The sequence below is a fragment of the Pristis pectinata genome, chromosome 13 (assembly GCF_009764475.1).
Source record: "Pristis pectinata isolate sPriPec2 chromosome 13, sPriPec2.1.pri, whole genome shotgun sequence".
Taxonomy (NCBI): Eukaryota; Metazoa; Chordata; class Chondrichthyes; order Rhinopristiformes; family Pristidae; genus Pristis; species Pristis pectinata.
This window is the reverse complement of record NC_067417.1, coordinates 18339519-18354295: the sequence shown is the minus strand read 5'-3', so window position 1 is coordinate 18354295 and position 14777 is coordinate 18339519. Positions and strand designations below refer to the sequence as shown.

General features: G+C 43.2%; 1 protein-coding gene across 2 annotated transcripts in view; it reads left to right on the top strand.

Moving 5' to 3' along the window:
• The first annotated feature begins 12598 nt into the window (after positions 1-12598).
• cmip (c-Maf inducing protein) overlaps positions 12599-14777 on the top strand; it is a 200824-nt gene continuing 198645 nt past the window's right edge. The window contains exon 1 of one of the 2 annotated variants that reach the window (XM_052028597.1): positions 12599-13368. In XM_052028597.1, coding sequence (XP_051884557.1) covers positions 13063-13368 — 306 coding nt within the window. In that variant the 5' untranslated portion in view covers positions 12599-13062. The remainder of the gene's footprint in view (positions 13369-14777) is intronic. The other variant, XM_052028598.1, reaches the window with a different exon arrangement.

The following is a 14777-nucleotide window of genomic DNA, read 5'->3' as shown; positions in this document are numbered from 1 at the left end:
CAGAACTGCTGAGTATTCCCTCCTTTTCCATGCACAGCTGAACTATAGAACTTGACTACCCAATCCAAGCCTGTCAGGGTGTTGGATTCAACTCAGGTCAGATTCGGATTGGCTGCATCAGCTTGAGTCCAATTAAATGTTATACTCGTACACACCTCTAAAACGAAATGCAGTCTTATTAAAAGTGGGAACCAAGAAATATGAGGAGAGGGCAGAAAAGTGGAAGAGGTATCGGATCAATAGAAAAGATGCTGGAGGAACTCAGTGGATCAGGCAGCATCTACGGAGGGAATTGGACAGTCGACGTTTCGGGTTGAGACTCTTCATCAGGGCTGGAATTAAAGAGGGGAGATAGCCAGTATAGAAGGGTGGGGGGAGGGGGAGAAGCAAGAGGTGGATCCAGATGAGGGTGAGGTGACTGGCAGGTGGGGGAGGGGGAGAGTGGGAATGATATGAGAAGCTGGGAGGTGATAGGTGAAAGTGACAAAGGGCTGAAGAAGGTGGAATCTGATTGGAGAGAACAGTGGACCATGAAAATAAAGGGAAGGAGGTGAGGAGGGAGGAATGTGTGGGTGATGGGTGGATCAAGGGGGCAGGGGAGGGGAAAGGGATGAGGTGATGGGGGCCGGTGGGAAAAGGGAAATAAAGGTGGGGAGGGGAGTGCTTACCAGAAGTTAAAGAAATTGATGTTCATGCTGTCAGGTTGGAGACCACCAAGGCAGATTATGAGGTGCTGTTCCTTTAATCTGTGTCTAGCCTCATCTTGGCAGTAGAGGAGGCCTTCGACAGACATGACAATGTGAGAGTAGAAAGTGGAATTAAAATCGCTGGCCACCGGGAGATCTTGGCTGGGACACCAGAGAGAGCGAAGGTGCTCGACGAAGCGACTGGGGGAAGGGAACCGGTGGGAGGGGTGTATGGGTGAAGGGCAGAGGGAGAGAGTGGGGGGGGGGAAAGACATAGGTATGGGGGGGTCAGTTGGATCAGGAGGAGAGAGGAAAACAAGGGAAAAGGGACAGAGGGGAGCAGTTACCAGGAGTTTCAGAACTCGATGTTCATGTCGCCAGGTTGGAGATTGCCCAGGCGGAACATGAGGTGTTGTTCCTTTTTTTCACCAGGGCAGTTAGGTTTGTGAATCTTGGGTGGGAGGTAGAGATGAGTAGTGCGGGGTTGGGGAACAATAAGGTCGCAGGCTGTGGAGGGGAGATCAACCATGACATTGAATGGTGGAGTCAAATGAAGGGTCCATGGCCACCTCTTGCTTTTGTAACAAATTCCCAAAAGAAATGTTATTGTTACAGCCTCCGTTCTCAGATGGCCAGTTCTCACAGGTTTCCCATGGAGTGTGTACATTGTACGTTGATGTCGATTGACGTTCTAGTCCCCTGATTTCAAGAGTTTTTGGTCACTTCTTACACAGTCGGACAGCAGGCTGGTGCAAACAGTCAGGTAGGTCTAAGCTCTGTCTCTCTGTCTCTTTCTTTTGATGTCTCCAGCATGGCCAAGTTTCACACATTTCTTTACACACCGCATTCCACAAGTGTACTTAATGTATTCTTGTTTATTCCTTTAATCAATGTTGGAGTCTATCTGGCCAATGCCTAGTAAATCCAATCATTTGAGCAGTAATCGTGTCACCTTTATCTTCTGTCAGTACCATTGTTCCATTCAGCTCCACTGACTTCAGTTTTGTCTCTCACATAGTGACCACTCATTGATTAGGCAATATACTGCACTTCTCTCAGTAACTAGAGTTTCAACAATTAATGTAAATAAGCAAAGCGAACACATTAAGTTATATACAAATATGTCAACATGCTAAATATTGCCATATTATTTCTGTATGCCTTCAGCTTTTATATTCCTTTTTACCCAGGGTGGATTGTAGGCAGGTGGTGTAGATCGATAGAGATCTTCTCCTGCCTGAATTTGTTGCTATGTATCAGTCACCCTTCACACCAGTGCTATGATGAAGTAGTCATACTACTGTCAGCTAATGTTTCCAGTGTTTGAATAGATTTGCCTAAGTACATGTAAAATATTAACATTACCAGCAACTGAATAATCAATGCAGGTCTGCAAACGTAAACGGGACCTGACAGGGTGTGTGCAAAGATTATGTTTGTCCTGTTGGTGCTGTCAGGAGTCAGGGTGAATCTCAGAATAAGGGGTTGGCCATTTAGGGCTGAGATGAGAAGAAATCAATTCACCCAAAGTTAAGTGAATCTTTGGAATTCTGTAAGAGGACCAAGGAGACTCACTTCTGAGTGTATTTAAGAAAATAACTGGTTGATTTTTTGGATACTAAGGGTATCAAGCAATATGATGCCAGTGCAGGAAGTGGCACTGAGGTAAACAAATCAGCTGGGGTTCATTGAAGGGTGAAGCTGGCATGAGGTGATGAATGACCTACTGCTTCTTTGATTTCCAGTGTTCAAATACCACAACTGTATTAGAAGGGTAAATGTAAAAGATTAAGGTTTAATGCTTCAAATATAAAACTATGTTGTTCCAGGGAAAAGAGCTATTTCAGGCTTCTATTCATTGGATGATTTAATTAATTTGCACTTACACACTAGCCTTGTGAATTGGATGCATTCCATTCTGATGATTTTTTTTCCCCTTAAACTAAGGACAGGGCATGGTCACCTTACCTAGAGAGGTGATGAACTAAATCCTGAAGCAACAAACAATCTGCTGGAGGAACTCAGCGGGTCAAGCAGCATCTGTTAGAGGAAAGAAATTGTTTGGGGTCGATACCCGGCATCAAACCCTGATTGGTTTTTCAGTCTGGATCCAAGTGGTAGAGGGATTTCACCAATGATTATCTGTAGAAAAACCTTCCATTATTATTATTTTTATTATTATTATTATTATTACATGCTGGTTCATATCCCCTAGAAGCCATATGACATGCCCCTCTGTACTCAAAATCCCATTTAGTTTTGTATTATCAGCAGATTTGGAAATATGATATTTGGTACCTCAACCAAATTGTTGATGTAGATTGTGAAAATCTGTGGCCCAAGCACCCATCTCTGTGGTATAAAACTAGTCAAAGCCTAATAACCCAACAATGATCCATATATTCCCATTCTTTGCTTTCTGTCCAATGACCAATTTTCAGTTCATGTTAGTATATTATCCTGAATATATGTGCTCTAACCTTGCTGACCAACCTCATTGAACGCCTTCTGAAAGTCCAAATACATCACATCCACTGGTTCCTCCTTATCGATTCTACTGGTCATATCCTCAAAGAACTCCAGCATGATATTCAAAAATGATTTTCCTTCCATATACCCACATTAGGCATGGATGAATCACATTTTCTGTTGTGTGTTGGTGCCTTGAGTATATATTTTGTATACCTTATGCATTATTTCTTTAAATGATAACCATTGCCTGTCGACTATCATACTTTTCGATATATTCTCCCATTCAACCACTCTGACTCTGCCTTCATAACTTCCTTCAATTAGACATAAGACTCTATTTTTTGCATTGAACTACATTACTTTTATACTCAAACTAAATGCTATCAAGTTATAATCATTCTTCCTCAAAGCCCTCTTGACAACAAGATTATCACTTAACCCTTTCTCAAAGCACAAAACCGAGATTCAAAATTGTCTTTGTGGGTTCCTCAACATATCGATCTAATAAAGCATCTAATAAAGCACTGCATATTCCACAAATTCTCCTTACACCTTATTTCAGCGAGTACTCTTAAGAGAAGATTTCTACTTCTTGTGTTGTTGAACCAACACCAGACTAAAAGGGCTTCACTTTCTGTGGACGGAATTTACATAGAGCAACTAACAGGAAATTACTGCAGAATTATAAATGTCATTGTGGCACTGCTTGTGCATATTGATCGTGATGATGTTTAAATGAAGACAGACTTGTTTTATTGTGGAAAGATTAGTCATGAATATTTTGTTTTAGCTTACATAGTTATTGAAGAGACATATCATTTTATGTACTTAACTCCCAGGATATAGCCATTGTTTACAAGACAAGCATTCATTGCCTATTCTTAAACACACTTGAAAAGATGTTGAGGAGCCTTTTGGTGGAAGTGCTCCCACAATGTCTTTCACTAGCAAGTTTCAGGATAGATATTCAATGACAATGAAGAACAATAAATTGCTTCCAAATCAGGATGCTATCAGACTTGGGGACCTCCACCTTGCAGGCGGTGGTGTTTGCATATATCTGCTATACTTGTCCAAGATTTAGAGGTCATAGGTTTGGTAGGTAATGCCGAAGAAGCCTTGGAAAGTTGCTGCAATGTGTTCTGCAGATAAGTACACACTGGCCAGTGAGGGAGAGGGTAGAAATCTGGCGTCTTAGACATGGTACTGACCAAGTGCATTGCTTTGTCACTGATGGTGTTCTTGGAGCATCCTGGCAACTGGAGAACGTTCCATTCCTCCCAACTTGTACATGTAGATGGTGGAAAAGCTTTAGGAATTCAGTAGGTGTGTCACTAGCCCCAGGATATCAAGCTTCTGACCATCAGTTGTAGCCATGGTATTTGTGCAGCTTATCCACTCATTTTTCCTGTTAATGATGTGGATGGTAGGAGAATTGGCAATGATGATTTTAAGGGGAAATAGTTGAACTCTCTCTTCTTGGAGATGATGACTGCCTGATATTTATGGGGTATTAATATTGCTTGTCAATTATCAGTCCATTGCCTATATATTGTGCTGGTCTTACTGCAACCAATAATCACTGCTTCATTATCCGAGGAAATGTGAATACAAATGAACAGCGTGCATTCATCAATGAACATCCCCAAGTCTGATCTTGTGAAGCGAAAGTTGTGATTTTGTAAACGGTTGGGGCCAAGGATGCGGCCAAGGTTGGTGGCTGAGGAACTCCTGCAGTGATGTCCCGGACCAGGTTAATTGTCCTCCTACAATCACAATCACCTTCCTTTGTGCAAGTAGGAACTTTTCTTAATTCCAATGGATTTTAACTTTATAAAGGCTCCTTGAGGCTACACGTGGGAAAATGTTGCACCCCAGGAATCTAAGTTTGAACTCTGGCTTCAATTTGTTCTGGAGCTTAATCTTGCTGGTGGAATGCAAACTGAGCATTAGGAAGCAGGTTGTTGGTAAGTGCTGCCTTATAGCACTGTTATTGATATCTTCCATCATGTTATTTGTGACTGAGAGTAAACTAACAGGACTGGATTGAACCGGACCCACTTCGGGTTGACTGAATGCTGTCTGACATATTTTCAAATTGTCACATTGATGCTTGTGTCCTTGTTGTAATGAAACAGCTGAATTTCAGCAAGAATGCCATTAGATCTTATTGGACTATAATTTTCAGCATTTTTTGCTATCACATAAGGTGAATCCGATTGTCAATGCCTGGTTTGTGTAATGTTGCGAACCTCAGGAGGCAGCTGAGGTACTTGTGGCTACTGGTAATTGCAAATGTTTTGATCACTTTGCAATCACATGCTGGGTTTTGCCATCATTGGGGGTGGAATGTTCAAGGACTCTCCTCTTCCCATTAGTTGAGTAATAGTTCATCAATAACTTTGATAAGATTGCAGAGCTTTGATCTGATCTATTGGTTTTGGATCACTTTTAGAATGCACATTGTTCAATGTGGTAGTTTCTTCGAGTTGGCATTTTATTTCTGCTTTAACTGTGGGCTTATTCCTTTTCACAAGTATCTGTATATATTTTCTCTTAATATTATCTGCAGCATAAAGGTCACTGGTTTACTTGGCCCTGACCTCAGGCTAAAACTATTAGCATTCTGCTTTATTCTTTGGGTTTTTATCACTAATATCTCCAAATATATCATTTTTTTTGCCAGAGAAATTTCTGACTTATGTTGTGCCCTATGCACATTCTTGTGCTTTATTCCTATGGAACAGCTAATTTGATGATGTCAGTGCACACTACTTAATAAATGGTCTTGTTTTGTCAGAGGCAAGAGTATGGAATGAGTTTGCCTACTAAATCCACAACAGATCACATGAATTCAAAGACAGTCCACATATCCAGTTACAGATGTTCCCTTTGAGTTGGCCTCATCTAATCACAGATGTCCCCTTTGTCTGATTCATTCCTTCCCCCACCTTCTCTGAAGCTGAAGATTACCTTTAAAAAACTCTTTCTCCCAGGTCTGATGAAGGATCTCCGACTGGACATGTTAATTGCTCCTCTCTCCACAGACTTTGCCTGACTTGCTGAGGGTTTCTGTTTTCAAAAATCAAAAGGGGAATGCAGATGCTGGGAATCTGGTGGAAGGAGAGAGTTCTGGGTGTACTCAGCAGGTCAGGTGGTGTCTGTGGGAAGAGAAACAGCGGAATGTTTTGTCAGAGGAATCTTCAACCTAACGCATTAACCCTGTTTCTCCTGCTATGGATGCAGCCTGGCTGGCTGAGTGTTTCCTGCATTTGCTGTTTCTTTCCATTTCAGATTTACTTTTACTGCAGAAAAGCTGAACAAGGATATTACTGGGATATGGGGACTTGAGTTATAAGGAGAGACTGGATAGGCTGGGACTGTTTTTCCTGGAGCACAGGAGGCTGAGGGGTGACCTTATCGAGGTTTATAAAATCATGAGGGATATAGATAGGGTGGATTGTTACAGTCTTTTTCCCATGGTAGGGGAGTCACAGTATTTTTCCCAGTGCAGACGGCCATAGGTTTAAAGTGAGAGGGGAAAGATTTAAAAGGGACCTGAGGGGCAACTTTTTTCCACAGAGAGGGTGGGTATATGGATTGACCTGCCAAAGGAAGTAATAGAGGTGGGTACAGTTACAATGTTTAAAAGACATTTAGACAGCTACATGGATAGGAAAGATTGAGAGGGATATGAACCAAATGCAGGCAAATGCGACTAGCTCAGGTAGGTAACTTGGTTGCTATGGACAAGTTGGGCCGAAGTTGCATTAACGTCATGACTCATGACTTGTCATAGCCAAAAGATCTAGAAATTAAACCACATGGTGCATATTTTTTAACGGCTAATGGGATTGAACTGTGATATAAACATGTATGTGTAGTACATGCTGAAACTTTTGATCGTGCTGGTCTGTGTGCATAATCCACTAATGGCAATGCAAACAAAGTAGAATGCAATGATATGAATCATTGTAGATTGAACTTTCAACACTGCTGCTGCCACATTGGTTCACACATATGCAGCAAGTAAACAATGTGGGATATGCACAGATCCTGTGTGTCCACTATCTAAGGAACTACACTACTAAATAGAGTCATTGAGTAATATGGCATGGAAACAGGCCCTTCGGCCCAACTCATCCATGCTGACCATAGTGCCACCAAACTAGTACTTATTCAAGTGTTCTTTAAATGTTGTTATTGTACCTGCCTCAACCACTTCCTCTGGCAGCTCATTCCATATATGCACCATCCTCTGTGTGAAGAAGTTGCCGCTCAAGCCCCTTTTAAAACATTCACTTCTCACCTTAAACCCATGCCCTCTAGCTTTTACTTCCCCTTCCCTGGGAAAAAGACTATGTGCATTCACCCTATCTATACCCCTAGTGTAGCGGTTAGTGTAACGCTTTACAGCGCCAGCAAACCAGGTTCAATTCCAGCCGCTGTCCATACATTCTCTCTGTGTCTGAGTGGGTTTCCTCCGGGTGCTCCGGTTTCCTCCCACATTCTAAAGACGTACGGGTTAGGAAGTTGTGGGCATGCTATGTTGGCACCGGAAGCATGGCGACATTTGTGGGCTGCCCCCAAAACACTCTACGCAAAAGATGCATTTCACTATGTGTTTTGATGTACATGTGACTAATAAAGATGTCTTATCTTATCCTACCTCTATAAAGTCACTCTCAATCTCCTACACTCCAACGAATAAGGTCCTAGCCCGCCCAACCTCTTCCTATACCACAGGCCCTTGAGAACTGGCAGCATCCCCATAAACCTTCGCACTCTTTCCAGTATAATGATGTCTTTTCTATAACAGGGCAACCAACTGTACACAATAGGCTTGCATCTTTGTTGGCAACTCCTTTAGTGAAGGCATTGATGGGGCCAGGTAAGTTGCAACAAGGAGAAGGAATTGTTTTTGTTTGTCGGATGAGACATTGTGGATCCTGACACTAGTTGTTGACCTCTGCCACCATTATATTATCAACGTCAGAAAAATGGGGTGCATTCCCTCGCACCCACCCTTCTTGTCAGTCTTCTAAGCAGTTCACCCCTGGCTGTCGACACTTAAGCAGCGATTTCACCTGAGTATCACCACTTTAGGAGGTCTGGGCATTATGCCCAACAGCATAAATTCTGTTTATTGTGGTGGTTGCAAGTCACAATGTTACACACATTTATTGTATGCAACTGCAAAACATTGTGTAAATTGTGCCATGTAGGCACCCAAAGTGTTAAACCATGTGTGATAACTGCAGCATCACTGGAACAAAATGACGTGAGTCCCCCACACTAGAGTTTGGAACTTCATACTCTAGTGTTTCCCCTGAACTGGTTATAACCTCAGCACAGAATCCAAGTGATCTCAAATGTTAGCTTTTTAAAATTTCTCTTGTGGTTGACCTTGGTGAGTGCTGTGGGTGTAGGAAAAATGTGGGCTGGGGGGTTGGAAGGGTGAAGGAGGGAGTTCAATTTTCAGATTTAGTATTGATCACCCCCATAAAAAACAGATAACTTCATTTTCCACCACATCACTCTTGAGTGGAGAAGTGCAGATTTATACATCTCTACTAAAACATATACAAATGATTATGACCAGATTCCCCTAACAGATTGTGAAATTAAAAGTGTATTTATGGGGAGATCAATTGTATTTACCAGTTGAAATTTACCAACTTTATAACAGGTTACCTAAAATTATTTTACAATTCATAGTTTAAAAATATAGCATTGAGCTGGCTGACAAGTTATGCAAAATGTGTCAAAAGATGATAGAACAATAATGCAAAATGTGTAGTAAAAACAGGGCACAATATGTTCTGCTTACAGCTTCACAAATATTACAGATTTGCATTTTAACCCTTTTCTTCACACTGAGCATTCTTGAGTTCTACCTGACTGGAATTTAAGGCATCATTTTATGGCAAAAGCCAAACACAACAAAATGTTAGTTATGCACTTCCAGTGAACATAACACATCTGAATCATTTGACCTGAGGTTAGTGGCTGCATCAGGTGGTTATGATGAAATATGCAATGAAACCATAGCATGTCAGTGCTGCATTTTCTGCCATCACAGGATTAGTATATTGACTAACTGTATTGGCATCTCTGCTGGCTACCTCCCCTCTGCACTCTCAGTCCTGGTGCAGGGTCTTGACACGAAATGTCCCTCTGCCTCTGCCTCCACAGATGCTGCCTGACCTATTGAGATCCTCCAGCATCTTGTACTTTGCTCCAGAATCCAGCATCTGTGGTCTCTTTTGTCACCACTTGCCATTTCCTCTGGCGTCATATGAACACTAACTGAAAGTCCACAGCCTTACTTCTGCGGTAACATTTTCATCTCCAAGTCAGAAGGTCATGGGGTCAGTCCCACACAAGAGCCCATTATTTTGGCTGAAACTACTGTACGAAGATGTGCAATCAGAGGGCTGCCTTTCAAAAGAGGTGTTACAGAAGGATTCTGTGTGCCTTCTTGGGTGGGTGCATAAGATAGAGGGCACTTTTTTTGAAAAAGATGGAGTAGAGTTTGCCTGGTATTCTGCACAGCATTGTACTGTGGGGAAAAGATAATTTGATTTCTTCATTTGTCTTTGCTATTTGTGGGACTTTGCTGTACACAAGTTACCAACAGATGTATTGACATTTTATTGACCGTGAATGGCACTGGGCATCATGAAGACATTAAAGTTATTAGTTAAATGGACATAGAGGATGGCATAACAGTCAGTGCTGCTGCCTCACAGCTCCAGGATGCTCCATATTTCCTTCCAGATCCCAAAAACTTACTCGTAGGTTAATTGGCTACTGTACATTGTCCCTTTGTGAAGGTAAGAAACAAAAAAAATCAAAAGGGGAAATGGGTAGGCACAAGAGAGAGAGAATAAATTTCAAGACCATTGGGGAATAAAACAAGAGGGAATGGGACTGATGGGATGGCTCTGCTGAGAACCAGCATGGATTTGAAGGGCGCAATGGCCTCCTTCTGAGTCATAACATGACAGAAACAAAAACATATTAAAGTGAAGGAGATTTATAATTTGAAACTGTTACTGGAGAATCTCGGACTGCTGTAGCAACAAAACAACACATTCGTCACGACAGGGTTGTGAATGCATTCTCGCTGACTGAATCATCTGCCTCTCTTCCCTTTTTTGGGCATTGCGATGCTCAATAACAATTCTGATGCCTGTTCAGACACCTAGTTTTAAGCACACTTAAGTCGGGTATTAGTGCTGATCAGAGTGATACAATAGTGGACATTTCACATTGGATCCTTCCACTCAAATGACATTCCTCCTTTCAGTCACTAAGAGAATTGTCAGCCTGCACCGCAGATTTCCCCAGAGTCAATAGATGTAATCCTACTCTAACCCCTCATCCCATTGGATCTGAATTCCCCAATTACTCATTTTCTCCCAAGCCTTCCATCACACTGGTAAGAAAATGTTAAGACATTCTCGATTGTATAACTTCTAGCAATTGGTGAAAATGCTCTGAAGTGACTCACTCTACTTTTTTGTTCCTCTTTGTAAGGAACACCAGCCTCTCATCTTTGTCAGACTAATAGCAGTCGAAATTTGGATCATGCAATAGGTGGAAATAAAAAAAAACAAACTGCTGGAGGAACTCAGCAGTCAGGCAACATCTATGGAGGGAAATGGACAGTCGATGTTTTGGGTCAAGACCCTTCATCTGGACTGAGAGAGGGAAGATAGCTGGTGTAAAGAGGTGAGGGGAAGGGGTGGAGCAAGCGATAGGTGGATCCAGGTGAGGAGGTGTGATTGGCAGATGGAGGAGGGAAGGGTGGAAATAGCAACAGAGGCTGGGAGGTGACAGGTGGAGGTGACAAAGACCTGCAGGTGATGGAACCTGATAGGAGAGGAAGGTGGAGCATTGGACCAAATGAGGCAGGAGGAGTGGGCAGATAGGAACTATGGGGGGTTGGGGGGGGAGACCCAGAGGGGCAAGTGTGTGAGTGATGGGCAGATGGAGTGGGTGGAGGAGGGGAAAGAAGCTGGGTGATCGGGAGCTGGGGTGTGTGTATCAGGAAATGGGAAGATCAGCTGGAACTTGCATTTCTAATGTAAGATCAACCCCTCGGTAACATCTAAACTTACCCCTACTGCATCTAAACATTTTTTTATTTCAAAAATAAACTTTATTCATAATAAATATATATACAAAGGAAGAAGCAGTGCAAAAAACTTTTACATTCTTGGTCGTTACTTTCAGTAGTGTAAACTTTTATTTGAAGAAAACCAGACAAACATAGCACTGTGCCACTTGTGTGGCCCCCGAGGTGAAACACCCTTTTCATTGTTCGAGGGGCTTCCCCACCCAACTCTGCCCCTCCGTGTGCGGTAGCAGAAGGAGGCCAGACTGTGGACCTTCCCCACAGACTTAGCATTGGCTGCACCGAGCTTCAGTGCCTTCCTCAGCACGTACTCCTGCAGCCTGGACTGTGCCAGTCTGCAGCATTCCCTTACGGACATCTCGTCTAAATATGCCTAGTGGTACTTAATGGCCAGCATGGACATGATGGGCCAAAGGGCCTGTTTCTGTACTGTATTATGCTATGGCTCTGGTTCAATTTGAAGTGCTTTGCAGACATGGTTGAAGATTTTTGGAGATATAGCAAAGAGGAGGAAACGGATACGGAGGATGGCCATCTTTTACCTACGAATTAGAGAAAGCTGCTAAAAATCCCAGTCGATACGCAAAATGCAGATGGCAGATCATTATAAATCTAAATACACTACAGCTCCCTCTTCTGGGACACTGGAGCCTTCCATATCCGTTACTGTCCAACGTGAGAAAGAGATCTGCACACCCTTCTGTTTAAGATTATCGTTTTAGATTTAATTATTCTTCCTCAACTGCACTAAAATATTGGCACTGGTAATAGGCATGATACATTTTTTTAACATAACGTCGTTTTGATCCATACAGTACAACACCTTAAGATGGTGGCTATGCCTTTCTTTTGTGTTGTAAACCGTCCTCTAAACTCCCTCTCACAATAATTAGACAGGCACGCCTACATTATCCGGTAACCGTGCAAACAGCATTGGTGGTGGCGATCGCTTTGTAACCAAACTAACAATGTAGATGCCGCTGAACAAAGCGTGAATAAAAAATGCCCGGAATAAAAAACTGCGAGACTCTCTCTTTAAAGAAAGGCTTTGTGTACATAATCGCCAGTAAGCCTCTCGTTCTACATTTCCGCAGCCTCAGCCACTGGTGCAGAAGATTATTGCCCAAAAGATAAAAGGTTTAAAATGGTGGGGGTTTGCATGGGTCTGTCCTCAATGTGTGCACATACACACCAACCCTTCACTCGCAGATAACGTGCAAGGGCTTCTGCTCCTTTGGAAACGTTCCCCGTACTCATCGACCAAAGGCAGCCCCTTGGAATTGTTTCACCCCCCTTGACAGACTGCCTGAAAAACAAATGTGTCAAGTAGATTCATAAAATGGTGGTATCTCTCTCTCTCTCTCTCGCCTCCGTTGCTGTACCTTTAAAACCACGCAGCGCATCCGCTCTGGTCAGTTTCACCAAATCCATTGACGTCAGTGAAGAGCCACATGATCAGCCGGAGACCAACCAGACGGGAAAGAGTTTCTGCAATGTTCATTGCCTGCCTCCAGTACCAAGATTATCCCCACTAAATTAAGCACAAGAATCGTGACGTTTCGCCTTTGTCTTTTTGGGAATATCGGCTGCGTCCTTTACTGTTGTTTTGGGGTGTTATTGTGGAGACCATGTCTTTGTTTGGCACAGCACAGTTGTAGGAGCCACAGGGGGAAGAGGCTACCGAGAGGGATCTGTTGTTGGCTGCGGAGAGCGCCGGGTGTCCTCCTTTCCGTGTTGGGCTGTAGGCTGGGAGTCCGCCGAATGTCTGCCATGGATTTGAACAGCAGCAGCGGCGGCGGCGATCACACGCAGGGTTCCGAGGACAGGTCCTGCCTTCTGCCCGAATCCTCGGCGTCCGATCTCAACAAACTGGGGGCTGCGCCCTGCAGGCGTGCGAATTACTGTACTAATGGCATGAGGTACAAACTGCTGCAGGAAGGGGATATACAGGTGTGCGTGATCAGGCATCCCAGGACATTCCTCAGCAAGATCCTCACCTCCAAATTCTTACGGAGATGGGAGCCTCACCACCTGACCCTGGCTGATAACAGCCTTGCTTCAGCCACGGTAAGTGCCGACACCGTAGACTCTTCCTTCATAGTGAAGGGTGCTGACAAGATACAGCCAACGTACATTGAAGGCGCTGTGTGCAATTGCAGAATCAAACGAGTTTGTCAGTGCCTCGCCGGTTACATTCTCATTTAAACAGTTAACCAGTGGGGTTATTTGGTTGGAATCAATACACGTACTTTATAGTTCAGGTGACATGTGAAGTTTATCAATAATGACAGAATGTAAATCAGAATGATTTAGCTTTCGTTGTCTGTGACCTTGTTTCAGTTACACCTTGTGATTCATTTTTGTTTTAAGTGGCCAAGTTTAATTGATTTAAAAACGAATTTTAAGCAATCCCCTTTCAGAACCGGGCGGTGAGTTTCAAAAAGTAAAACAAAAAAAAGCCTTTTCTGACATTGTAATATTAGATTAAAACGAAGCTGCTGCGAGGTTGGAGCCGTTCGCGATCAGGGGCCGGGCGGGCAGTTAAGAGTGTGCACTGTACAGCTTGGTACAACACTGGCCCCGAAAGTGCCACCGATTAGATCTGCCCTCAGTTCCCAAAAGGAAAAGCAAATGGATCAAGCCGATGGTTTAGAAATGAGTGTGACAAACAGGAACTGCAAACGCGAATAGTAAAGGGCAGTGCAGCAGTAGCTGGCAACGAGAAATCATCGATACAGCATTAATTTAGTTTCCACTGACACACCACTGTGATTCGTTGGTGTCAGGGTGAGTTACTCTAAGATAGTTACCAGGCGTTAGAAACCAAACGACTTGAGCCGGCAAGTTCTGTCCCGACGGAAGAAGAACGAATTGTTTGGGGAGCAGAAAAGGGCAGGATGTTTATAAACAGGGCGAGGTACTCACCAGAGCAGAGTTTGGGACTGGGAGAAGCAGCTTTGGTGTTATTCAGAATAGACACATCCGGGATATCTTATTCAGTGAAACAACTGTCTGTTGTACATCGAGCACACTTCTACACCGAATCCGGCAAAAGCCAGCTCTCCATTTTATTTGATGCACCGCATGTCTCTGGGTGGGAGAGCGGGAGATTGGTCCACAGGTGTCTTTCTAATGGATTTTGGAAGGATTTTGACGGGAAATTTACGGCGGGGCTTCATAAACACAAACAATAAACAAAAATCCCCGTTAGATTCCTTAAGATGATGTACGATTTACCCGCTGATCCCGAACTTTTCAACAGACTGGTGAACAGGCAGTATCACTGTACGGTTGAGAACAGGTCATAATGTTATTATTTCGCTATTTTATCCACCCGGCATTAACAAATACGTGAATTCACAGTGGCATAATTTTCTAATGCAGAAACCAAAAGAAAACCGCATGGAAGATAATCGTTTTCTTTCGATTTCAGATTATTTTGTAATGGTTTCACACGTACCATTTTAGTCCAACTC